Source organism: Spermophilus citellus (assembly GCF_964194105.1).
Source record: "Spermophilus citellus genome assembly, chromosome: 6".
NCBI lineage: Eukaryota > Metazoa > Chordata > Mammalia > Rodentia > Sciuridae > Spermophilus > Spermophilus citellus.
In genome coordinates, this window is record NC_138187.1 from 87865710 (window position 1) to 87893051 (window position 27342).

Consider the following 27342-nt stretch of genomic DNA (forward strand, 5'->3'; position numbering starts at 1 on the left):
CCCCCTTCTCCTCCCCCCCCCTTCTCCTCCCCCTCCTCCTACTTCTCCTCCTTCTCTTCCTACTTCTCCTCCTCCTCCACCTCCTCTCTTCCTCCTCCTTTTTCTTCTTCTTTTCTTGTACCAGGCATTGAACCCAGGAGCACTTAACTACTGGGCCATATCCCAGCCCTTTTTTGTATTTTAGAGATAGGGTCTTACTAAGTTGCTTAAGGCCTCACTAAATTACTGAAGCTAGCTTTGAACTGGAGATCCTCCTGCTTCAGCCTCCCAAGCTGCTGGAATTACAGGCATGTGCCACTGCACTCAGCACATTGGTTTTCCTTCGTCAGCAATTTGACAAGTTATAAACTTTGTGTGTTAACCTCTGTGCTGCCTAGGAACAGCCTCGCTGCCTATTTTTCAGTCCGAGTCCTCTCATAGGCCAGTCTAAGCAAGTCCCCAAGGCTGAACTGAACAGTTACCTGGTCTTTCTAGGAGACCACTTCGAGTCTAGGCAGTCATCAGAGGTTCCAAGGTCTTTGAATCTAACCAGTTGCCTATCAGAAAATGTAGGACTCCCCAAAAGAGATCCAGCATGCTTTAAAGGCTACTCAAGTTACTCGGAGGCAACAAGAGAGCCCTGAAGATGTTCCAGAATGGAGCTGGGGCTGCAGCTCAGCACTAGAGCACTAGCCCAGCATGCACAAGGTCCTGGGTTCAATCCCCATCATGACACATATATACACACAGAGACGTTAAAAATGACAGGCAGGGTAGGAATTCAATCAGCATGCAAACTTCCCAGACATGGCTATGAGACAGTGGCCCAAAAAGAATGGCAGAGCCTCTCCTGACAAGAAGAGAGAGGGGCCACCTTTCCCAAGGTGGCTTCTATTACCAACATCTTCACATTCATGAAATGTAGTTTTAAATGCAAACACTGGAGCTGGGGATGTAGCTCAGTGGTAAAGTATTGCTTAGCAAGTTTCAATCCCCAAAACTGCTCACAAGAAAAGAAAACACCAAACTTGAGTTCCCCGCAACCCCACCGCAGGAATCTATAAGACTCATGAAGGCATTCAAACTAAACTGTTCAAAAGACTGCTCATGGTCAATTCAACAGCGATGATGAAAAGCCTATTTCTTCTGCTTCTTTAAAAAAAAATGTTTTGGGTATTTACAAACTTGGTCAGTAAGTATTAACTAATATTTTCTCATTAGAGAAAAACAGAATCTTCATTTTCTGAAAATTTCTTATCCTCACAGTTTCCCTATCCTGGCCCCCACCCTCACCCCCCAAAAAAACAGTTCACCTGTTTTTTTTGTAGACTACCTTATAGTTCAGGCACTATAAAGATCAAATCTCTGAGGTGGCTTTGTATCTCCACTTTACTCTCCTAAAATATACAATTCTAGGCCCAAAGTTGCTTCTGTAGAAGCACAAACTCCTCTCCAGGTGTCTACACACCTCTTGAGCTCTTACTGGGGACCAGGCATCCTCACCAAGGGCAGTAAGATGAGTGTTCCGTAGCACAAGGGTTTTGCTTAGCTGGAGACCTGAGGGAGGCAGGGCGGGGTGAACGGCTCCACTCTCCAAATCCCCACTCCAATGTGCAGCCTGCCAAACTGCACACAGACATGACAGGGGATTGTAAAAATGCACCACAGACAATGTAGCTAATGTACCAGGATCCCCTGCAAAGGAGCTCAAGGGCTAGCCAGGAAGGGACCAGGGATATCAGAATCTGGACCAAGCACCCTGAAAGGATCTACCTTTTTTTTTTTTAATTCCCCCACATTGATCTACTGACTGTTTATCCTCTTCTCCCAAAGGAAAGAGAGGGAGGACAAGGAAAAAGAAAGATTGGACTCTGGCTGTATCCCGAGAATAGGCTGTAAGCAATTCAGGCAGAATTTCTTTACACAATGGATGAGAGAACTATGGACCAGGCTGCCAAAATCAGCAGCACTAGCAAGTCCTGTGTATTCAGCTCGAGAGGAGCCTGGACACATTTCAGAAAGCAGAGAATCCAAAGACGGAGACGCTGACTCTTGTCCTGGGTTGACAATCATAAAATACAAGTTAATTTGTGTTTCACCAGAAAGTGGAAGGGCCATCACCAGGCTTTTCAAGCACCACTTACCAAAATTTCAAAATTTAATAATAAAGAATAGTCATATATATATATATATATATATATATATATATATATATATATATATATCTCCTATGGAATCACGGTATTTTTCCTCCTTTTAAATGGGTCTTAGAGATGTCTAAGAGATTAGAGATTACCTAGATAAGAAGTCGACTCTCAGAAAAATCAAACAAATGGCCTCAGAGCATTCTGCTAATTAGTGGCAGAGCCAGAAGTGAAGCCCAACTTTCCACACTCCTAGGATAGTCCGAAACAAAGAATCAATGAGTTTCTCTGAATTCCAGGGTTTTCCCTTCCCTGGACTCTTTCCTAAGGGTATCTAGGACCCTTGGACAAAGTCAAATCCAAGAAAGTGTTTGCCTTGTTCAGCTGGGTGGTATAAACAAAAGTGAAAATGCTTCTCAGAGCTCGCTTCATTTAGAAATGCAGGAGAGGGGTTGCTATGCTGCTCAGTTGATCTAGACAATAGCTACAACTTTTGTCCTGTAAATTAAACTGTATGCCATCCTTCGAATGTTTTCTTTGGGCCTTTTAATCTCTTCTTCGCTTGGAAATTACAGAGGGGTCAAGAATGAGTTTTGTCCAGGAAGGATCACAAAAATAGCTCTAGGAGAGGGGGTTTGCTGGAGAGGGGGGGAAGGATATGTGACAGGGGAATGGAACAAAATAGAAAAGAGAGTAATAACGACTTTAACTCTTTGAAATGCCAATAGGACAATTCATCATTGTGAGGAAAATATCAGAGGCAGACAATGGACTGCATGTGAGTTTGTGAGATGTTGTAAGCGGGTACTTTACAAAACTCAAGTCAGGGGTGCAGAGACTGGGAAGCATTTGATCCCTTTGCATAATTCGACTTATGAAACACTAAAATGTAAAATTGTAATGAGAGCTAAGCATTAAAAGGTCTTTTTAAACCTTAGATATAGATACTGATCTCAGAAGGCTGGCTCTGGGTACCCCAGCTCTACCACAACTCTGCTTGGGGACTAACCCAGAGGCCCAGTCAGGAGCCTCACCACAGTTCATGTAGTTCATTGTAAAGGGGAATAACAAGGTAAATGTCACAAAGCAAGAATGACATCATTGGAGTCTTGTTTCTCTGTTTCCTGGTCTGATTTTTTTAAAGCATATTGTTAAAAAGGTAGTTTTAAATGAACTTCAACCTAGACACTCACTAGGCATTTGTTGAATAAATGAAAGAAGTGCTTAAATCCAGAATCTTTACTTATAAACTTCCACTGTTAGGTTTATGAGGAGTTTAGAAATACCAAACTGCAGTTTATTCTTTTTTTTCTATACATAAGTTAGTGTATTTTTTAAAATGTTTTAAAGAACTAAACCAAATCACAAGTTATTTCCAAAACAACAAAAAAAGCACATATTTTTCAAATATTTCTCTAATGGATGAGCTAATGCAACTATTTCAAAAGTAAAGCAAAACAGGACTGAAATAAAACAAATTATATTCCATGCATGTATGATCATGTCAAAATGAACTCCACTATGATGTATAACTATAATGCATTAATAAAAGCATTGTTAACAAGTGAGGAAAACCTGAATGAAAACTAATTAAGGGTACAATTTAATATATTTTAGATGCACAATCTTGCTCTGTTTTTTCTAGATTAAAACCTGGCCACTCTTGCTCTTTCAGTGTCTTATATAGACAAAATCATTGAAGCCATGAAAACATGATAACATTCTAAAGAAACTGAATCATTGTTATCATATAGATATATATGTATTATATGTTTTAAAGCTTTTGCATCATCTTCTAGGAACATCTTAGATTAAATCAATGTACACAAACATGAAATGGCATCTCACTGAAGAAGGACTAGGAGGAAACAGGCCAGTAACACTACAGTACCTAAAACAAAACGTAGCAGAGGTACTGACTCTGATTTTTCTGTGCCCCCACCCACCCCTTCCCACTCCAAGAATGTCAAGAATTTGAACTCCCAGATCCTAAGGTGAAAGGGCATTAACTCAAATCTGCTCATGAAGAAAAGAAAGTGGCAAACCCTGGGACTTGGAACTCTACAATAAAATCTCCCAAGTTTAACGCAGCAGCGATCCATGATCATTTCGCTTAGTGCTTCAAAGGTAATCGGAAACAACATTCAGACTTTGGTCATTAATCAGGAGCCAGTGAGATCTCCATTTGCATCTCAGTGATTCTCTACTCCTTTATTTCAACATTTAGCTTTAGGTTTAAAATATTTGCTAAGAAAGCAGAGAGGCGATTAACAGAGATATTTAAATGTGTGCCATAGTTACACATTCTGTCGACAGAGAAAAAGGAAACTATACAGCGTCAGTTACAAAATGGTTATTTCAGTTTTCCCAAACATCCCAATAAACCCTCCACTGTGGTGTTATTCAGTTCAACAGTAGAAAAGCAAATCAGAAATGAACTAAGAGCAGCCGAGCTAGCTTACATGCAGTGGCTGCCGCTTTCACCTGCGAATCTCAGCCGGAAACCTTCCCACTTCTCCTTGAGATTATCAGTTAGGTACACCAGGAGAGCAGGCAGAGAAACTGCAGCTCACTAGGGGACCCCAGAAGTTGTTCCAGCCGCAGGGCAAATTCATCTGGGCTCCAGCAAAATTCCAAATACTCCCAGCTTTCCAAAGGAATAGGTGTTGCCCATCTGGGGTCATCACTGTCTCCCAGTGAACATGTGATCATGTCTGGGTTAAAGACTCCTTATTCTTAAATTAGCAAGAGCTACCAGTTTCTCTAAGAGCTTGGCCACCACTTTGATACGATGTCATTTTGGTTTTTTAAAATATTTTAACTTTATTATTATTTTTATAGCATTATTAACAGACTGTTTAAAGACAGTGATCACTAACACGGGACATGACAGTCAGCCAGGCTTCTCTCAGGATGTGGCCTGTCCGGTTTGGGAGGCTGACATGCAAGCGGGTAGCTCATACACTGCCACCCTCGTAGCTCAGCCGCAGGAGGAATGAGTGAGGAGACAGATACTGCTGTACCCTTGGAAGCTATTTAATAAATATCATCCAAAAAACAAAAAGGAAAAAAGAAACCCTCCAGAGCACAACCACCTTAGGTCAACTGAATGTAATCTAGTTTATTCAACCAAAAATTGAGAGAGAAGAAAAATATTTAAAACCGAAAAAGGAAAAAAAAAAGTAGTTCTTAACACTAGCAGTAAATAAATTTATACAACAATTTAGTCTGTATAATATGATGAAATAAATCTACATCTTTTCTTATTTTGGTGCTTTGAATTATACATACAAACAACAATTACAGAGACTTGTTCACAAAGCATGTAGGCCTAGAAATGACACTCTGAAACCCTCGATGGCAATTTGTGACTTTAACAGCAATTGCCCAGAACTGGTATTTCCTTTGCAGAGGCCCACAGCTTTGAACAAATGATTTGCCTACAACTTTTTTTTTCTTTTTTTTTTTAATATATATTTTTCTTTTTTTTTAATTTTCTTTTCTTTTTTTTTTCTTTTTCTTTTAATGCATCAAACAACTGTGGCCAGTGAAAGGAAACAAAACTGGCAGTTTGTCCATTTGGATATCAGACCTAGTTTCTTCTGAATTTCCATACTTTATTTTTTCCCCATACTCCTTAAAAATCTTGGCGTCCTTCATGCCTTTCTTACAGCTACCCAGGTGCAATAAAGTCTTCCTCAAATGTACAGTATTTCTTACAATATAAGTTATATGCAATGTTCAGCAATTTTTCACAGCACTAGAGACCCTGTTAAATAGGGAATATGAGTCTGAATGGCTTATTCACAAATGGGATCCAGATTCAGTGGTTGGAACACAGACACCACAGTGAGCTCCTTTGCAAAAGTGGCAAACATCATTTTGCTTTCTGCCTTCAAAAACATATATATCCATCACTTTTAGGCTTCATGATACTGCTCCTGCAAAAACGCAAGTAGAAGGGGGGTTGAAGGGACTCTCTCTCGCTTGGAGACCTGTGCACATCAAGCAGGGCTCTAACCCATAGCGGTGACCATACTGGAAGGATGGTGAGGTCCGAAGGAGAGACCGGAAGGTGGGTGCATCGGCGTGGGCGTAGTCAGCATGTGGCTGGAGTGGCTGAAAGGGGAGATGTGGCTCAGGGAGGACATGTGTCTGGAGAGGGCAGCCGGGTTGAAGGAGCTGGTCTTGGGGAAGTCCTCCAGCGTATCATGCACCTTTTTGCACTTTTTGGATTTGCTAGACATTTTTCGGTTTCTGGTCTGGATGCCTTCCTTCTTCATAGTCAGGGGTCTGTTAATCTAAACAAAGATCAATTTTTTTTTTTTTTTTTACTTTTTTGCTGCCTTTGAAATGGCACACGCTTTCGCACAAGGACACAGGTTCCACTGGCTGCCAGTCAGGGGATCTGTTTCAGTTTGGGGTCCTTTTCAGGGACCCAAAGCAGGGGAAGGGCTCCTAACTATCAGCTCCTCTGGCTCTCAGAGACCAGAGACCACAGGAGAGGTTCTCCAAGCACTGCTTATCAATTAAAATCATCAATATAAATAATTTGGAAGAAATTTTTCCTCCAGGAACTATGCATGTCCAGGGGCCCACCTAGTAGAATTCTATTTCTTTGGTAAAAGAAATAGAATATAATTGGTCTTATTTCTCCAGAGTTTCTTAGATTAAGGACTGAGGCTGTAGCTCGCTGGTAGAGTGTATACACACACAGCTCTGGGTTCTATCCCCAGTTACTTCTCCCTGGTACTGACAGTCCGCTTCTGACTAGATAAACAGCTAAGCGACCAATCAACAAGTCTTTAATATCCACCTATGGGATCCAAGGCACTCCATTAGCACAAAGGTGTGCTCATCTAAAAATGACAGACCAAGAACAAACCAGAGTAAAGAGACCACGGCAAGACTCTACTTTAAGGATCCCTAAGTGTCACTCTCCACAACAGCCTACCCACCCTTGCTTGCTGAAAAACCTTAATTATTGGCTTTGGGGGCCCAGAATCAAGATGGGTTGCTGTATGAGGCAAAACCCCCCAGAGTCAGCATCAGGATGATCCCAACAGCACGAGAGCCAGCTACACATCTGGACAAGTTCCCCGGGAAATGTGACAAAGAAACTCAAGGACTGTCAGGGAGGATGCCCCATCTGCCAGTGTGGAGACAGAGGTTCTCCACCTTCAGGATCTAGTACCTATCTGCTACCGAAGCTAGAAAATGACAGTTAAGGAATAGAGGATCCAACTGGCCAAGAGGGATCAATCCGTTTGGCACAGCAAACATGCATCTCCCTGGAGCTAGCAGAAGTCACCTGAAAGGGGGATGGAGCCCTCTGAGGTCTTATTTTCCCACCCCTGTGCCAGGACAGGCAGAGTGAGTGAAGGCAGAAGAGCCAAGAAAGGTCATAGCCAGAAAAATGTTTCAGGGTTCCTTCTTCAAGTTATCATCAAGATAAAGATGCAGCCTACAGAGATGACAGGAATCTACTCCCACATCAAATCTCCACATCTAGAGATAACGTCTAGATACACTGCTCTGTATCTAGATACACATAGCCAGATATCTGAATATAATATCTAGTTACAAGATGGCCACACAGCCTCAGATAACTAGTCCCAACACCACTGAGATATGCTGAGATAGGCAGTTATCTAAATACCCAGATAAGAAGGAGGCCACTTGTGGCATAGTGTGTAGATATCTGCATGGGCAGAACAAAACGCTCTGCGATGAAATGGTAATAGATTATTATCTCTGCTAAATACCCACACATCACCTCCTTCGATGAATCCCTAAGAAACTAGAGAAGACATAAAAATACATACCTGCGGATGAGGAAATGTCTTTCTTCCCCACTGGTGCCCAGCAATAAAGACAGAGCCAATTAAGAATAAGTAGCAGGGGCAGGGGGTATAGCTCAGTGGTGGTGCCTAGCACTCACAAAGCCCTGGGTTCCTTCCAGGGTACATACAAACAGGGTAGCAGTAAGCAGTGAAGAAGTGTCCTTGGATTTTCTTTATTTGGAAAATTAAGTGGGTTAGGGGTATAGCTCAGTGGTAGAACACTTGCCTAGCATGCTTGAGACCCACCACAGCTAGAAAAAAATTAGTATTTTTCAGAAGTACACATACACACACACATACATATCATATATAGATACATATGGGATACAAGTGAGATTAATAGCTCATCATGACTAATTATCAAAGTTTATAATTTCCCATAATTCCTATACTTGCGTGGAAATAGGAAAAGAACAGATGTAGGCACACAATTCGTGAGAATTCTGTTATATTTGAGAATAAGAGAGCGTTGGCTTTCCAAGGCTCTCCTATCGATCCTCATGCCACCACCTCCCAGAAAGGCCTTCTGATGCCTTGAAATCTGCCAGGATCCTCTCTGCTTCAGTCATTTTATACCTTGCTCAAGCCACTTGCTTTACTGAGTCATAACCTCTTCAAGTAAAACTGAAATAAAAAGAATTTCTGCCCTGTCTACATCACAGGACTATTTGAGGCTCAAATGTACTCAAGAAACATGAAAGTTCTTGAAAAGTCATAAGTGACAACTCAAAAAATGACTTCACAGGCTGTGCAAATGACTAAATCGCTAATAAACACTAATGCCCCAAATTTGCCAGATTTTTATCACAAATCTTTCTGTCTCCACTGCACTGACTAAGTAAATTCCCCAAAGTGAAACCAGAACTTGGGTTTAATTGTTGATAAACGTATATATGCCAACAGCCTCAGCGTCAGAGGGAGAATAGCAGATCACCCGTAGCAAGCAAGACTCTAGTCCGTTAGTAGTGGGCACTACCTGGAGACATGTCAAGAGATAATGTGACATCGAAAGCAGGGAGAGGACTTTATAGGGCACCCTGGGAATCTGAGCAACTTGTTCCCCAAAATTGAAAAAAGGATAGGGTACTAGGGGGTCACCCTGAGAAATTCTCTGTGATTCAAAACAGTCTAACTAGAAAAGCTTCCGCCCCAATTGCCGGGTATTCCTGGATAAAATGAATTTGCTGCCAGAACAGCCCCAAGCAAAAATTCCCACCTCTTCCCAGTTCAGTCTAGCAAAGAGACTTTAGGAGAATCAGAAAAAGCCAAAGAGAGGAAAGAGAGAGACAGCACCATGACAATTTTTTCTTTAAAATCATTGAAAATTTAGGCCTGACTGAGCATGGTGGCATATGCCTATAATCCCAGCAGCTCGGGAGGCTGAGACAGGAGGATCAGGAGTTCAAAGCCAGCCTCAGCAATGGCAAGAAGCTAAGTAACTCAGTGAGACTCTATCTCTAAATAAAATACAAAATAGGGCTCGGTACCAAAAAAAAAATAGGCCTCATTTGGGTCATGGCCTGTCAACCAGAGTTATCTCAGGACAAAAAAAAAAAAAAAAAAACCTGAAAAAGGGCTAGGGTTATGGCTTGGTGATAGAGAGCTCAACTGGCACACATAAATAAATGTACTGTGTCTATCTATAACTAAAGAAAAAAAAACCTGAAAAAAATTAAGGTAAAGATATTACAAAATGGGAGGATCCTAAATTAAAAGATTAGAAAAGCTAAGCCCAAGCGACTAGCAGTTATCATTTTGATAATATGATATAAGAAGGAGAAAAAAAAACATTTTCTTTTCCTGGTGTGACAACCTCATGGAGCACTGGGCTCAGGAGTTCTCTGCATGGGAAAGCTGTTTGGGACAAAGACATCAGATGAAATCTCACAGACGATTTCACTGCATGTCGTTTATACAGAGAACCCATTTGAAATTCACAGCACAGGTTTAGCCAAGACTTTTTACCCTTCAGTAACTGAATCAGTCTTCTTAGTTTCAGGAGTTGCTGTGCTACGCATTACAATTCTATTTACCTTTCTCTTTCACTCTCTCCCTTAGGCACACCCGTGTCTTCTCTTTTTGCAAAAAGTTTAAAATGCAAGGAAACATCAAAATAGAACTGGTGACTCCTTGTGTTTTCTAAGGAGAATATTTTTCCCCCTAAAAATTCAGACAAGCCCATAAAGCATATCAGATTGCTGCATCAATACAGTGTATTCAATAATACTAAGTGGGTTTGTGCTGTTGTCTGTCTTTAAAACCTTTCCATCTCAGCAAGGCTACGACAAAGTCATTTTTTATTATCCTTTTTTGGTTCCAGGAATTGAACCCAGGGGTGCTCCAGCACTGAGTTATGCCCTCAGCCCTATTTTTTTTTTTTTTTTTAAGCAGGGTCTCACTAAGTTGTCCAAATTGGCCCTGAACTTGCGATCCTCCTGCCTTAGCCTCTGTAGTTGCTGGGATTACAGGCATGTGCCACTGCACATAGCAACAAAATCATCGGGTCCTACTATATCAATTATCTGAGGCCCATTACTTGACCCAAAGAATAGTAACACAAATCTATCATGGGGTCTGCCTGGGACAGTGGTGATGCTGTCATCAGACATTGCCAGAGGGAGCCTGTTCCTGTTGGTCTAGTTCCACTTACATTGTGCAGCTTGTAGTAGAGTCCACAGGCATTGCAGACAGGGTCTCCATTGGCATTTCTCCTCCAGAGGGTGGTCGTGGTGGTCTGACAGTTTGCACAGGATGTCCCTGCTCTCCTTGCTGCCGACTGAGGGTGGGGAAAGAGGAGTGGGTAAAATCAAAACAAATGTTAAACGTGTTGTCAGAAGTACTACTGAGACAAGCTTGAAAAAAAAAAAAAGTCAGACATTATCATTGAAATCAAAACTAGCAAGTGGCCCACATGAAAGTTATAAAGATCCCCAAATCTGCCTCGAGAAGAAAAATAAAGCCAATCCACTGGATAAGAGAGTCTGGGACTTATAGTAACATGAATTTTCCTGCTGTTCTCCAGCATGTTCTCCCTGAGAACAACATCCCCTTCCTCTACCCCCACAAAACACATCTTTAAGGGAAGCAATTTTGAGTTAGCAACTATTTTGGCACCAGGCTTTCAATGCTCCTAGTCACCAAGCCCAGACCCACAAGAGGTCTTTCTCAAGCACAACTCCCATGCATCAGTCCTCAAATAGGCGACTAGCCATCTAGGACACACGAACAGTAAAAGGAAGAGCAAACCCAAGCATTTGACAGATCCTAAATCAAGAAATGCTAGATTAAGGAGGAAGAGAACGGAATGCAAACAGCACCCAGGAAACTCATTCCCCAAGGGGATAACTGTGCACGTGTGTGGCAGGCCCCTGTGGGCATCACGACTGAAGTCAACATGTTCATGTGTAATTCTACATAAGCAACACTTTGGGACCTGGTCACCTGCCACTCCTAAGACAACCGCCCTCAACCTCTTTAGGTGGCCATCATTTATTGAGACAAAATGAAAAGAACGAACAAGTAATTTTGCTATTCAGCAGGAACCCTGGACCCCTCTCTTGCTCTCATGACAACTTCATAAAATTTATTGTTCACCCAGAAATGTGGCAGGTTACATGGCAACCTGAACTTGAATTTTAATTCTTTGCTTACATTGCTACCTTCATTTTCCAGAACATGCAGGTTCTTTCACTTTTTTTTCTTCTTTTTTGTGGCACAGGGAATTGAACCCAGGGGTGCTCTACCAGTGAGCTACATCCCCAGCACCCCTCCCTCTGCCTTTTTTTTTATTGCAGATGAACAAAAAAAACCTTTATTTTATTTATTTATTTTTTATGTGGTGCTTAGGATCGAACCCAGTGCCTCACTTGTGCTATATGAGCTCTCTACCATTGAGCTATAGCCTCAACTCCTCCAGCCCTTTTTATTTTATTTTAGACAGGGTCTCACTAAGTTGCCCAGGCTGGCTTTGAACTTGTGATTCTCCTGCCTTAGATTCTCAAGTTGCTGGGATTACAGGCATGTACCATGGAGCCCAGCTTCTTTCACTTTCGGATGCATTTAAACTTATCAGGTGACTATTTTCTATGTCCACACTTTCTTTTTTAAAAATTAAGCTATTAAAACTATTGAAAAAAATACGAACTTGGGTCACTTCTAAAATATTCCTCTCCTTCTCCTCACCTCCCATAATGAAAACAAAACTGCACTGCAAAACTATTCCTGCTCCTAGACTCAATATTATTAAAGAAAAGGCAAGAGAAGGAGGAAGAATACATTTACTCTTTATCTGTGATCAAGGAAATTCTGATATGGAGACTCAAGCTGTAGCTCAAGGGTAGAGCACTTATTTAGCATGCACAAAGCCCCAGGTTGAATACCCAGCTCAAAAAAGGAAAGAACGAGAGAAAAAGAAGGAAAACTCTGCTATGGTTTTAAAGAACATGGAATGAAATCTACAGAGATCTCGATGCTCTTTTCTACATTGTCCTCCCTGTGGAACAGAGACTCACACGTGTTAGGAAAGTAAGTGTTCTACCAATGAAATATATCCCAGCCCTTTCCTTTTTTTTTTTTTTTTAATAAATATATGTTATTTGGGGACTATCTCCCCAGGCTGCCCAGGCTGGCCTCAAATTTTCAATCCTCCTGTCTCACCTCTCAGTTCCTGGGATTAATAAGCCTGTACCACCACGCCTGGCTTCTATCAATATTTTATCAAGCAAAAAGTTAGGCAAAGCACAGGAAGCGGCCAGATATGGAAAACCCAGTGGCAATTTTGAATTAACCAGACTAATTCTTTTCCTTTCAAAGCCACTAAATTGTTCCTCAGATATGTTCCTATGGGCTTTAAATAACAGAGCTCTGACTTTTTTTTTCTTTAATTATTCTTTCTTTTTTGTATTCTAAGAAACTGGAAATTAAAAACAGCCCTTATCAAAGTGGAGAAAGCGCTACTTTTTTGCCGTCCATTTTGAACATAATTCATCAAGGTCCAAGAATGCTGATTTTTAATTCCACAGGCCTATGCCCACCTGCTTTTATGACATGTGCTAATTTAATAAATAACTATTTCAATTGTGTACTCTTGGGAAGAAAGTCCTATGTGAAACTAGTGCTTAATGATTTTTGACAAGTATGTTACATGCAATCATTATCATCATCTTATATTTTTTCTTCTTTAAAAGAAATAGTCAGATAACCCAGACTGCCCAGCCAGACAACTGTGAATATATAATACAAACACATAATACCAACCGGGAAATCACAGTTTCAAACAACAAAGTTTAGTATGCAATATTTGGCAGGATATAGAAAATAACACAAATATAAGCAGGCTCAGGGTACTTCTCTAATACTACAGACTTCATGCAAACCTAGAGAGTCTCTCAAAGCCACACTGTTTGGTTTGCTAGCAGGAGCAGAGTATATTAATAAAGCAGGCTTCTCAGCTTTTTGCTACTTGTGAGACATGAAAACATCAGGAAGGAGAAAAAAAATCTATGGATCTTCACTTCAGTTATTTCTTCTATTTTCTGCATTAGTTTATTCGGTATATTAAGTATGCATCTCACGGAATATCTAGCTACATTATGGGCTGGGTGGTCTTCAGTGAATCTGCCAATGTGTGAAGGAACAGGAAATATAGGAAAGAAGAAACTGAAAGGTTCTGGGCAGGGGTAGTGAACATGCTCAGCACATGCTTTACCAGTGGTACAAGCACTTAGCATGTATAAGATCCCAGCTTCCATCCCCAGCTCCAAAGATTAAAAAAGAAAATAAAAGGTTTTAAGTATACAAAAGCCAAATACATCAAAAATCGCAAAAACAAACCAACAAAAATTCTGAATGTCTTCTGAATGTCTCCCTGTACTATATGAATTCTATGGAACTAGAAATATCAAACAACCCTGGGCAGATGATGAAGATAGAAAAGACAGCTTAAAATGTGACAACCAATGAACTCTAAAATTAAAAACAATTATTACTCAGAGTTCTATAGATTTCCTATGAAAGGTGAGTAAAGACCAAATTATGAAAAATGGAAGTAGACCCCCCTCCTCTGCAATCTTTGCAGACAGAAGAAAATGTCGAATAAACTTTTTTTGCTCATCAGCAGCCTATAGTAGGAGACCTTTTCACCTTTTTCCTTCTTTACCTTGAACAAACAAACAAACAAACAAAAAACCTATAAAACCATGCCTTATATTAACAAGAGGGTTTTTGTTAGTTTTCGTTCTCTCTCTCTCTCTCTCTCTCTCTCTCTCTCTCTCTCTCTCTCTGTCTCTCTCTCTTCCACTAAGGCCAGGTTTTGAGTGATTCAGAACATTCTTTTGTGGTGTGATCACATTCATTCTGTGCTAACACCTCCAGCCATTTTTTTTCAAACACTTCTTGTTCTGATCCGTCCAAACATCTTGATGTTTAGGTTGGGGAAGCTGAGTTGTTGTTTATGAGTTATCTCTAGTGCTCAGATATCCGGCAGCTTTTTCCTAGGAAGTTAGCTTTGCACATGAGAGCAAGGGGAAAAAAAATACCAAACTGCATGAAGAGAAGCGGGGGGAGGTTGAGAAAGTAGGAGATGGGGGCAAAGATCAGAAAGAATAAAGCCTAGAGTCCTGAGACTGCCAAAAATTGAAGTTATGGGCGCTTCCATCCCTAGAAAGCTTTTCCTTTTCCTAAAGGGGACGTGAAAGGTGTTCTACAATCTGACGGGAGGACGAATAATGCTTTAAAAAGGATGAATAATGCTTTAAAAAGAAGACACGGAGGGTTTTTGCTGCTGCTGTTGTTTTGTTTGGGTTTTTTGTAGGGTTTTGTTTGCTTGTTTGTCCCTTAGAATTTGATGGATGCCAATTCATCCATTAATCTGCATTGGGAAATCCCTTCCTTCCTTCTCCACTTGGTGAATTTCAGCACCATAAAAAGCATTTTGATCTCTTGACTGTGGTTAGTTGGCATCTGCCAAGTCTGCTTTTACTTGTCTCTGTTACATATACTCTCTATTCAATATAAGGTTCTAAAGGCAAACTTACAAACAAACCCCTCCTGGAAGTTTTCATAAATGCTTGACAGTATCAGGTTTTCTTCAGTAATACTAATAATCAAGAAGTTAAAAACAAAGTAAAAAAAAAAAAAGGCGGGGGAGGGGTTGTCATCACCCTATTGATAGTAGTTCAAAGAGAAAACAACACCAAATGCTAGTTGAGACCAAGAGGCAAGACAGGAATCACAAAACTTTTCCCACAGGAATTACCTGAGGAAAAATCCTCAATTTCTAAGACCAAGAAGGGAGACAAAAGTATAATAAGCTCAATGTCTGTTGCTTCTGAAATTCAGCTAATTGGCCCCCTCAACCTTAAAGCAAGAGCACAAGAGATTCACCCATAGCACCCAGTCTGTGATTACTTCCCGAGAGCTCTCCTTCTACTACTTCAGGAGCATGTTCTGGATGATTTCTGGAATAGCCTATCCTCAGATTCAATTTTTCTGTCTGTGACCTGGTGATTTCCTATGCATTTTTAAATCAGTTCTCCGGGTGCTGCTTAACACAAGTATCCTATTGGGGAATACATTTCAGATTCGATAACTCAGAAGTCAATATCCTGGAAACAGGTGACTTTTAAAACATGGTGGGAAAAATATATATAGAATTTTTCTCTATATCTAATTTGTTTTTTAAAAATTTATTTTATTTATTTATTTTTTTTTAAAAGAGAGAGTGAGGAGAGAGAGAGAGAGAATTTTAATATTTTATTTCTTAGTTTTCGGCAGACACAACATCTTTGTTTGTATGTGGTGCTGAGGATCGAACCCAGGCCGCATGCATGCCAGATGGGCGCGATACCGCTTGAGCCACATCCCCAGCCCTCTATATTTAATTTGGAAAAAAAAAGAAAACTGTCCTAAGCAAGCTGACATGACTTTGAGCTATCCTAACCAAATTCCTGTAGAAAGTTCCCCTTCCTAGAGAGAAGAAATGGAAAACATAAAATGGTTTAGTGTGGGATTTGTCCTTCCAGGGAGAACTCACCAGCCTTCGTTTGGGCTTGATAAGGGGCCGGTTCTGTCCATTCATTTTGTGGTAGAGCCCACAGGCGTTGCAAAGGTAGTGACCGGTGCCATCTCGCCGCCACAGTGGGGTGGAGGTTGCCCCACAATTCACACACTCCCTGCCTTCTGGAAACAAGATCACAGATAAGTCACTTATGGAAGGAAAACACACAGAAAGGCAGACAACATTCAGAATTAGGAGGAAAAAGTGAAACTGAAAACTTTTTCTTTCTTCCCCTTCTTTTGGGGAAGAATTCCCACCCCCATCTCCTTCTAAGTGCTCCAAAGTGGCCCAGATTTACTGCCCTCTGTTGATGGCATAACCATTCCCTGTGCTCAAACAGATCATGTCCAAAGAAATGGCAGATGAATAAATAGCCACAGAACCTTGTCCTTGGCCTGCTCGACCTGATGGGGAAGATCAGGTAGAAAAAAGAAGGAAGGCAGATTTCAACTTGAAATACTTCCCTGAGAAAATTCTGAGCCCTGGACTGTGGCAAAAGCAAAGCATTTCATTCATTTTCCTCAAAGGAAAACAAAGGTGACCATTATCATCAGTAGGTCTGTCTATGTAGATTGATTAAATAATGAAGATTAGAATAGGGAAAAAGGAAAGATTAATCAATGGCTAGATAGATGAGCAGATAATAAATAGATGTATAGATTGATCAATTGGATAACTTATTAGAGTAGCTGGGGCTTTAGATTTTACCTCCAATAAAATTGTAAATGTCCCTGGTTGCATGCAAAGTAATAGATTAAGACCCAACAAGGTCCATTCATTTCTCATTCTCTTTTTTTCTCCCTAGTAAATGCCAAGATTTTTCTCAGCTTTCCAGTCACTATTACAGGAATTGAAGTTGAACTATGGCCCTAGCCCAACCAGCTAGGGTTGCTAGAGGGAAACACCGTTCAAACTTAAGGTAAGGAATCTAGAAGAGGGGGAAGCGGGGAGAAGGACAGAAAAAAAAGGTTGTAAGAGACAGAATGAGGATCAAATGCAGATTTGGAGTTAGCCCAGGAGTGGGTGCCCCTTGGTCAGCTCACTATCCAAGGCTTACCTGCAGTTTCTCTTTCTCCAAAAACACAAACAAACAAAACAAACAAGAAAACTCAGCCAGGCCAGGTTGATCCAGGGACATTCATTCCCAGGTCCTTCAAACTCACCCTCTACGAACAAAGTTCTGTGGGACACTCCCTTAAATTACCATTGTAAGACCTATGAGAGTTTGCTGATTTCTTTTCAACTGTACAGGAGGAAAAGGAGGATACTTTCTAAGAGTATCTCCTTTACTTTTAGGGGGCCAAGGGATGGCCCATAGTGACAAGTTTTTTTAGTACCCAGGAGGGAGCTCGGACCTGAATTTCCTCAGGAACAAGCAGCTCAACTCAAGTGGGTCCCACAGAGTTAGGCCCAGGTGCTGGGAGAGACACATATAGGGTGGGCAGGAGAGAAAGATGAGCCCTTAAGATTGCTTTGTCTTGAGAAATTTATCAGTTAATGCCAGCCTACCAAGAAGAAGACTGAAGTTGGAGAAGAAATCCAGACAGGCACTTAGGAATTTTGACTCCCCTAAAAGGAGGAAAAATCTGCCTTGGCAGCCCTGAGATCTACTGGGCCTTTGGAAACCCCCAGATCAAGAACAAGGGAACTATGGGTGGGTGTTCATACCTGTAGGCCTGCAGTGTTCTCTAGGGACAAATCTGCAGGAAAATTAAAAATTTGGGCAAAAGAAAGTGAATCTGGTCCCCTTTTCTGTTGGTCAGGGATGATGCAAGTAGTTTTTGTCTTATTTGTGCTTTCAATAAATCTTTGAGCAGATTTTTTTTTTCTCTCTCTCTTTTGCTCTAGATTCCAAAAAAGGTTCTTAATCTGGGATCTACAGAGAGCCCTCTCTGTGTCCAGGAGCACCTGTGATTATACACAAAAACCCTGCACTGGAGGCCAAAGGCACTTTTCTAGGTACTCAACAGCTCCTCTCAGTCTTGTAAGAAGGCTTTGGAGTGCCTCACTCCCAGGTACCTTTCATTTGGATCATGAGCCTGAGGGAGGTAGCAGACTAGATGTGGGGGAGGTGTGAAGGAAAGAGGAAAGGGCGAGTGGGCGAGGAGGTGCCAGCAGCAGTCCCCGCCAGGAGGCTGCAGGCCCTGCTGCTTCCGTGTCCCAAGTGAGGCTAGGTCAGCCCCTTTCTGGGGTCAGGGCTGGGCTGCCAGGCCCACTCCCTATGATGTCCAGACAGGGGCCACTTAGGGACTCTAGGCAGAAGGGCAGAGCTAGAAGGCTGGGGGAGGGGGGGGTCCAGGCTTCCTGCACCAGCAGGGGGGCTGGGCTCGGTAGGGTAGCTGCTGAGGTGAGCAATGTGGTCCGCTGCCCTGCTCCTAGGCACCCGGCACTGGTGGAGGGTGGGGGAGTTGGGGGGGGTCTCCTGGCCTGACATGACCAGTCTGATTTCCTTTCCTTTGTCAGGCAGGAGGGAGGATGACAGCTTCCTTTTCAGAAGGCCCTTGAAAGCAAGCAACGGTTGCTCTGCTCTTCGGCAGGGCTCTGCACACTAGAGCAATTTTCTGTCTTGATTCACTCCGCAAGTTTGTGATTGCCTTGTGAGGGCTTTTCTTTTTTCTTTTTTTCCTTGTTGCCTCTAGTCTGTGACTTCAGCACACAGCCAATTTTCCTAATGGAGGCTCTGACTGTCTCCTGCTTTCTGTCTTCCCCTTTCCTCGCCCCCTGCCTATAGTGAGCTGCTCGGGCAGACACCTCTTTCTTAGGTGACAAGAACCACAGAACTGTGAGGCCTCTTGACATTCAACAGCCATTTTCAAACACCCCTTGGGCTTCGGACTGAAACTGGGCTGTGAAGCGGGTAGGAAGAGGGCAGGAGATTTTTCAGAGGAAGGTGGAGATGCCCACGGTCAAAAGGTGTTTGGGGAAGCTGAGAAATGGTCCTCTGCAAAGAGGCTTTGTCTTTTGTTTGCAAAGACATATCCAAGGACTGAAAGCCCAGGCGTTAAGAAAGCAATAGGTGCCTAACCACAGCTTCAACCGTTTTTTTTTTTTTCCAAAATGCAGCAAACAACCCTGACAACCCTCTCTTTGCCTCCTCATTCAGTGAATGCTTTTGCAAAGAAGAGGAAAAGAGAGAAGAGGGAAGAAGGAAGAAAACACTAAACCCAAGAGAATTCCCTCCTCCAGAATTCCCACCAGTCCACCCTCTGCACACAGAGGGCTTCTGGAAACTTCCCCTCCACACTCCAAAAGTCCCAGTTCCTTCGCTGGCCAGGTGCACCATTCTTGGTTTCTGTGTCTGTGAGAAAGGAATAAGGAGGAAGTAAAGACCCAAATTGCAATGGCCTCCTCTCCCCTTCACTGAAAAAATAAAATAGCTATGCAGGTATCCCTAGGTTTGGTAGAGGGAAACTCCAGCTCTATTTTTTTTTTCCTCTTCCACACTCACAACCTTAAGGAATGAAATGACAGAAAGGATCGGAGCAAACTGAAGACAGAAAGTGTGCACAGTCGAAGGGGTGGAAATCAAACACAGAAACGAGGGCAAAGAAACCAGAGTCTTTTGGAAAAGTCACTCTGTCCCCCTCCCCCAACAAACCACCGCACCAGCCTCAGAGACCACGATCTTCCCCCAACCTCACAGCCCTACCAGTAAAAAGAACTTTAAAAAAAAAAAAAATCCCATTACAACCTCAAAATACACAGACTTGCTGTCCAGCCCCTGGTTCTGAGCAAAGCTGTAACCCCATTTCTCCCCAGCCCTCCACTTAAACCCCCAAGCCTGGAGGGCCACTATGCTCTGCGACTCTCCCTAACTCTTGCTTTCTTTTTGACTCCCCAGCTAGCCAACCTCCCTCTCTCTCCTGCCTACTTTCATGTACTGAACATGCAGGTCTGAGTTTTTCTGTCAGCCTAACCGCATCCGGACTCTATTAAAGTTCCTGGCTCGGGATAAACAATGCAACTGTCGCGTGCAGCAGTCTGAAAATAATTGGATTAGCTAAAACATATCAACTAAATAGAGACAGTCCTGCTCAGGCAGTCGGAGTGAATGTCACCCTGGAAAAAACCCTGAAAACTGATCTCATAGTCACTGGGCTCCCAGAACCTCCCTCTGAAGTTTTCCAAACCAGAGCTTGGGGAGCACCCATTTGGAGACTACTCATCTCACCCTTACATGACAAGTGATTTTCACCACTGCTTCATATATATATATATATATATATATATATATATATATATATATGATCTGTACAGATAGACAGCAGTGGCAAAGACAGTTAGAGCAGACCACAGGATAGATGCCCACCCTGAAATGAACACTCCTTTGGAGACATGACAATCATCTCGAAATCATGTCTAAGAGAATCCCTGTCTCTGTTTTGACTAAACTGCTTCAATTAGATACAGAATTGGTGATGGATGATTTTATTCTCAAAGCACAAATCTGTTTCTACGTGTGCTCCTGTTTTTGTTTTAATGCAAGCAACTACACCAAGAGACTAACTATGCAGCATGCTTCTAAACAGGGTTTGATTTTTGGAAAGAGAATAAGCAGTGTTAGCGGATACACACACACCTGGAGAATCTTTTTTCGCCTTTTTTTTTTTTTTAACTTTCTCTGGCTTCTGATCAACAGAGGAATATGTCCTAAGACAGCTTCCTGCCCCTGCCCACATTGAGAGCTCTAAGCCACCTTACAGGTAACTAACTGGGCCACGGAACATTTAATTTTCATTCAACTCTACTTCCCCAAAGGGAAGCCACCTCCAGCTCCTAGAAGTTGGTTCTAGAGTCCCTTTTCCAGCAAAGGTATATTCGCTGCTTTTGCCAGGTTCCTGCCTCCTCCCCAAAACGTATCTATCTTTCTATCTATCTCTCCTCTTTCCTCCACCCCTCCCCCACATTTATTTATACATGTCTCTATAAAGGACTGTCCTCTGCTATAGACAGAATGACCCCCTTTGAGTTGAGCAGAGAGTAACAATCAGACTGACAGAGGCCAAAGGGGTCATAGGAGGGACCTGTGTTTGTTTAGGTTTGAGGAGGTTTCGTTTTAGCATTAAACACTAAAGATTTATTTTCCCCGACCTTCCATTTGGTCTTAGAAACCGGCTAAAGGTTACCGCAGAATCCAGAAGTCCCTAGACTGGCAGCACAGGGCACTATTTTGTTTTTGTTTGCTTTTTCTTTTCCCATCTCACTGGGGGATTTTAAATCAGATCCCACTTCCCTTAGCTTTCCAAGACAAGAGATAGGAGGACACACCTCATTCTTCTCATTCTTCTGGAAGAATGGGAATAAAGGTGATCATCTCAGAAGGGCTTGGAGCACCCCCAGCTCCCCTGAGGGGCCCCTTTGGTGGTCTCTTTTGCCTGGCTCTGGATTTAGGAAAGGGAAGCAGTTAGAGGCTGAAACAAGAGAAAGGAATTCTAAGGCAGAGGTGGCTCCTACCTGTGCTGGATCTCGCCTTGGGCCTCGACTTACATCCGAAGCCAGTGGGGGAGCCCCCCAGCAGGCTGCTTGGGGGGAAGAGTCCGGAGCTGTACTCGGGCACGTAGGGCGGGTAGGTGGTGATCGGATGGTGGGCCGAGGAGGAGGCCCCTCCCAGGGTGGTCATGCTGCCGCGGGAGTGCGACGCCTCCAGTTTCATGCTGTCGGGCAGCGGCACCTGGTACTTGAGGCACTCTTTCTCGTCCTGCCGGGCCGAGCCAGCTGAGCCAGGGGTGGAGAGGGACGGGTCCGGGGAGACATCCTTCGGCGGAGTAGGTGGAAAGGTGAAAAGGTGCGGGCTGGAATGACCCGCCGCCAGGGAAGAGGACGAGGCCGGCGGGTAGACGGAAAGTGGCCCAGGGGAGCCGTGGTGGATGGACGTCTTGGAAAAGGGGCTGAGGTTCCAGGGTGAAGCAGTGTGGTGGCTGCCCAGGGCTTTGCCGCCGTCCAGCCAGGGCAGGGATCCGTGCAGCAGAGGCGGGCGGCACACCTGGCTCCCTACGCAGTGGTGGGAAAGGGACAGAAGGAAGAAATGCCTATGAGTGTGGCTCTCAAACACACGTGGGGACTATCCCCATGGAACCCCAGGCTCCCAGTTGAAACTCCCGACATCCACCCGGTGCTGGGTTCAGGCCTACTCTCTAAGCCCTGTGGTCCCAGGAGGACCTGACCAACATGCCTTGGGTGCAGGAAGACTCCCCTCTCTCCCACACCCATATCTCATGAAATTCGGCAGAACTAAGGGCTCAGTGCTTGACTGATGCTTGGAAGGAATGGAGCAAGGTCCCTTGGCTTATTTGGCCTCTCTAGGTACACTGTCTAAATCACATTCCCTGAGGCCCCTCTCTAGAACCTGACTAGATTTATTGGCTTCTTTCAATGGCTGGGATTCCCCAATCCCAGACTTAATCCCAGTCAGCCTGATAAGAGAGTCAGCTGTGAATGATGAGCCTGAAGGATAGAGCCTGGTCACACCACTCCTCGACACCAAGAGAAACCCTGGACCCTAAACAGAGGCCCAGTCCCCATGCGGCATGCAGGGAAAAGGCTTAGGGAAGAAAAAGGGATGTTTTAGGGCTATCTCCAAAAACTCCAATGCAGCACTTGCTCAGAATTGGCAAGGCTGCTTCCAATGGGCCTGAAATGGGATTTGCAAGGAAATTTTCATTGCTCAAGCTGTTGAAAGTTTCCAAGGCTGGACCCTGGGATGGCAGTTTTTTCTGCTTTTCTCAACCTCCCAAATCCTATAGAAGAAGAAACTAAAACAAGCCTCATATACCCTCAAAGCTGTGATTCCACCAGTGCAGTATCTGGATTTTCACCTGAGCCCCCAAGACACAAAATTCCAGTTTATGTGTATTTTAAACTAAGGATGACTCATACACAGAGTATATTTAGCTTTCATTTAAAATACACAATTCTAAGGTAGCCATAACTTATATAAGCACACACTCTCCAAGAGGGAAACATTTAAACTGCTAGTGCAAATCCACACACTTATTGATCTTTTAATACAGGACCTGCCTCACCATTTGACATTATTTTCAACCATTAAGAACAATACTGAAACTAAAATCTTGAGAGGAAAGGGAGGGGAGTCTAGGGGCACAGAGTTCTCTGAACACTAAGGGTTAAGATTCACATTATGCAGGAAGTAGTATAGTAAATAACATTAAGTCTGCATGTACCGCATTTCCATTTAACTGCTGATCTGCACAGAACATGGGCAAAGAGCGCCCCATCCGCAGAAATGATTGTTTAAAACCTGGCGGCGGCAGGGCAGAGGACGCCTGCTGCCGGAGGGGCTATGTCAACGGCGCCAAAGCCCGCTCTGAGTAGGGGGACTAAGGCCGACCCGTCTGGCTCAACTGAGAAAGCCTCATGTTTTCTCACCCTGAATTTTTGCTCCTATTTATTCTTTAGGAATAAACTTACAGCTGGAAAGTGTTAGAGCTTTCTTCCCCACAATACCCTGGGCTGGACCTGTTTTTCAGAACTCTCCCAAACTTCTCAAGGTGAAAAGGGGGGAGGGAGACAACTGGAATTCTTCCTACTTAAAAAGAAACCCTGTTGGATCCTAAATTTCCTGTAGGAGCCTAAGGGGACTACTGTAGGCCGCAGGAGAGAATAAGGCCAACGTTGCAGGCAATGAGGCAACCTGAAAGCAAAGACGCAGGAAAATTCTGTGCAGCCGGGAATCTAGGAAACCTAGAATCCCTCACATCAAGGCAGTAGTTTTTCCCCCTAGACTGGTGAAACACCAGAATGCCGTTTCCTAAGCCACGAGTGGGAAGATATGCCTAAAAACCAAATGCAATAACTTTGGGGAAAGCTTAAAAAAGAGAGGAGTGGGAATAAGTACGTCTCTTGGGCCTTTATCAAAATGTGCCCCGAGAAACACATTGAGGGTCGCTGGCAGAAGCGCCCCTTAGGAGATCTACTAGATAACAGGGAAGCCCTGTGAAAAGACTCGAGTTCCTGGCGGGTCTGGCTAGCGCTGGCTGACCCGCCCCGGGATCCTCGCTCGGCGGGAGGCAGAGCCGCCGCATCCCGCGCCTGGGACCGAGGGCCCCCTAACCTGCAGCCGCTGGGGGACCGAGAGCTGCAACTCGGCGCCCGCCAGGTGAGCGCTAGGCCCAAGGGACTCCAGACGCCTGCTGCTACCCTTTTTTAAAACACACTTTCACAACCAGTGAAACGGCTTCCTCGCCCATTTCCGGGCCCCAATTTTCTTTCTCTCTTTTTCTTCTCTTTCTTTCTTTTTTTTTTCCTCTTTTTTCTTTTTTTGAAAAATGCACCAGTAACGGCACTTAGGGGCTTCTGCTCAGTCCCCCTCCTCCCGACCAAAGCGGCACGGCTGGAGAGGGTTCCAGCACTCCAAGCGGACTCACCGTGGTGGGTCGGAGGGTACCTCTGCACCGTGGCTCTGACTGAGTTTCCGTAGTAGGACGGGACGTGGTTTCCTTGACCGTCGATGTTAAAAAGTACATCCACCTCCTCGGGCAGGGGGTACTGCGCTGGATCCATGTAGGAGTGGCCGAGACCAGGGTGGTGCGTGTCCGGGTGCTGTCCGTTGAGGACCGCGGGGTGGTGGTGACTCACCCAGCGCGGCTGGTCCGCGGTCACCTCCATGTCCTCGGCTGCGCTCGCGCCCTCTCGCCGGGCCCGGAACCCGCGCGCGAAGAGGGAGGGCGGTCGGCCTGGGAGGTCCGCGGACTCCTGCTGTCCGAGAGCTGGAGAGTCGTTTAATGGTTGGTTTCAATGGGAGAATGGGAAGACTGGGAAGGAAAGGTGAGCAAATGAGAGGGTTGGGGGGCGGGGAAAATCTTTGAAAGATAGTGTGGCAAAAAGGAAAAGAAAAAACGATCCAAAAACTTGGTACGGCCGGATAAAAAGGGGCCGAATTGTAAAAGGAGGGGCAAGGACGCTGGAATTCTGCAAGTGAGGCTCCTCTGCACCGGGGTTCCTCAGCGCTCAGTTTTTCCTCAGGTCACCTGCAAGGGAGAAAAGAGGAGACCCGCGTGAGTCGCTAAATATTTTAGCACCTGAATTTCTGAAGGGTACTAGATCCCCACGGCGGGCCGACGCACCCGGGACACGTACACGCTCGCGGGGACACAGCTGGAAGGAAGCAAGGCTCCCAAGGACATCCCCAGCTGCCAGGTTCCTGGAGCCCTGAACTGACTGGTTACAACTTGGAGGACAAGTCCCTCCCTTGGGGACAGCGGTCCCGAGAACTTCTTTCCAGCCACACGAAACTCTCCCAGAAAGGAGAGCTGAATTTTAATTTTTTAAAAAGTCCTCCCAAGTGGATGGTGGTAAATCAAACTTAAAAAAAAAAAAAGTTACAGTACCAACCTGGGTAGCAGGAGCAGAGAGGAGGAGGAGGAGGAGGCGTGTGACCTGCTCGGTCAGATTGCGTAGTTCGCTCTGTCTCGCTCTCTCTCCGTCCCTCTCTTTCCTCTCCCTCTCCCTCTCTCTCTCTATTTTTTTTTTTTTTTTTTTTACAGGGAATGCATTCTTTCTGAAAGTATCAAGACGGCGCCAGGCAGCTCAGTGTTCGCAGACAGCTGTGGCGCGACGCAACTTAAGGAGGTTCTAGTGTCATCCGCGCCGAGGGGAGGAGCCTGGAGCTGGCGAGGAGGGGACAGGATCCCCAGCACAAGGAAACTGCAACCCAAACCTGCTCCAGGACTTCACCCCCACCCCTCGCACACCGCCGCCCCTCCTCCCACCCTGCACTGACCGGAAAGGGGCGCCATGGAGGGCTGCCTCGGGCGGAGGGGCTGCAGGCAGGGTGGGCGAGGCCGGCCGGGATTTGTGGCGGAGGGGGCGGGCAGAGGAGATTTCGCTCTCTGGCCCTTTAAATGTAGCTTCAGCTCCTACCGGCTCGGTAGATTATTCCGACCCGATGAAACCCGCCTGCTCCATTCATAAAGTTAATTTCGACTTTTCTTTTTCAGACTTTTTTTTTTCATGGACAACTTTATTATTCAGTATAGTGTATTCCTGAGAATTTATCAATTTAGAGCTATGTGCACGTAAAGCCGATCAGGGAAAATAATGTTTAAGGTGAACGTACTTTTAAGATTTGCTTCTTGGGCCAATTTCCTAAGAGACTGAGGAATCAAGTAAAGGGAATATGGATTTGATTGAACGTGTTACTTTTGTTGTCATTGTCACAAGCCTCTCCAATGAAAATGCTTCAGCTGTTGTAGCTGTCCTTTCCAAACCTAATATTTGTAATCGATGTGTGCTTCTGCCTAAGTGACAATAATGATGGGTGAAAAGGGGGGGTGGTTGGTCCTCCAAGAACAGTTCGAATAGACAAAACTCTTAGCTCCAATTACCAAACTTCACCCTCCGCTCTACTTACTCCCGGCTCCAGCGTTTCTCCCCCGGCCGAGAAAACCGGCCCCCTACACCGACCCAAATCCCGGCCTCCCGGACGGAACTCAGCAACAACCTAGCCAGGGCTCCGCGGGTCTCCCGGTCTCGGTCAGCCCAGTGAGCAGCCGCGGGCGGAGGGAGCGCGACTTCCAGACGCCCGGTAGTAGGGGCGGGGCTTTATGGGGCGGGGCCTAAAAAGGGCCAATCAGCGGGCGAGACTTTGGCCGGGCCGCAATTGGCCCGCCCGGCGGGCTCCAACCTCTCCGGCCCCATTCGGTCCTTTGAGCCACTGCATCCCCTAGTGGCGCTAAGGCTGCTGCAACCGTCCGAACCAGCTGCCCCAGAGAGCAGGGTCAGGCGGGAAAAGAAGACTCCACCCAGGTCCACCCCAGAGCAAAGTATGCCAGGAAAAAGTGTGGGTTCCCCTGCTGGCCTCACCGTCTGAGCTGAGAGGTTTAATTGGGTGGGACTATTTGGACTATTTGAATTGAAGACCTTATTCGGTCTTCAATTCTCTACCCTGTAAAATTTCCCATAAATACAAACAATCAGTTTAGAAGAGGTCATCCCCCAAAAGTAAGTCCTGAAGTATTCTTTTCAGGATGAAGGAAAAACATCAATATTCAGCTTCAATTTGGTGTATGGGGAATGCTCTGTTTAAACACAATCCTTATAGGAAGATTAGTAAAATTTGGAAGAGTGGGTCCTCGCGGTCTTGGATCTGGACCTTCTTTTGCATCCTCACCTTCTCAAACCTGATATTTGTTTGAAACCGGGGTTGAAATTCTAATATAGAACAGGAAGAAAATTTCTAAGTTAAAAAACACAAACCCTCTTGCCTTTCTCTGCGCCCACCTTGGTCTCCCGTTTATTAGGGCGGCCCAGTAAGGAGCATCGATTTTGCTTTCACTCTTGACCACTTGTCTCTCCTGGGCCA

At 44.4% G+C, this 27342-nt stretch overlaps 1 protein-coding gene across 2 annotated transcripts; it reads right to left on the minus strand.

Annotated features, from left to right (window-relative positions):
* Positions 1-4308: 4308 nt before the first annotated feature.
* GATA3 (GATA binding protein 3) lies at positions 4309-26008 on the minus strand. Of its 2 annotated transcripts, none has more exons than XM_081296727.1 (6): positions 25374-26008; positions 24407-25009; positions 21477-22013; positions 15999-16141; positions 10617-10742; positions 4309-6424 (listed from the first exon to the last, which is right to left on the minus strand). In XM_081296727.1, exons 2-6 carry the CDS (start codon positions 24645-24647, stop codon positions 6140-6142), a joined length of 1332 nt encoding a protein of 443 aa, XP_081152853.1. In that variant the 5' UTR covers positions 24648-25009; positions 25374-26008; the 3' UTR covers positions 4309-6139. The 2 variants fall into 2 exon arrangements, with proteins under 2 accessions (XP_081152853.1, XP_081152852.1); XM_081296726.1 differs by having other exon boundaries at positions 15999-16144; positions 25374-26007.
* Between the last annotated feature and the right edge of the window lie 1334 nt (positions 26009-27342).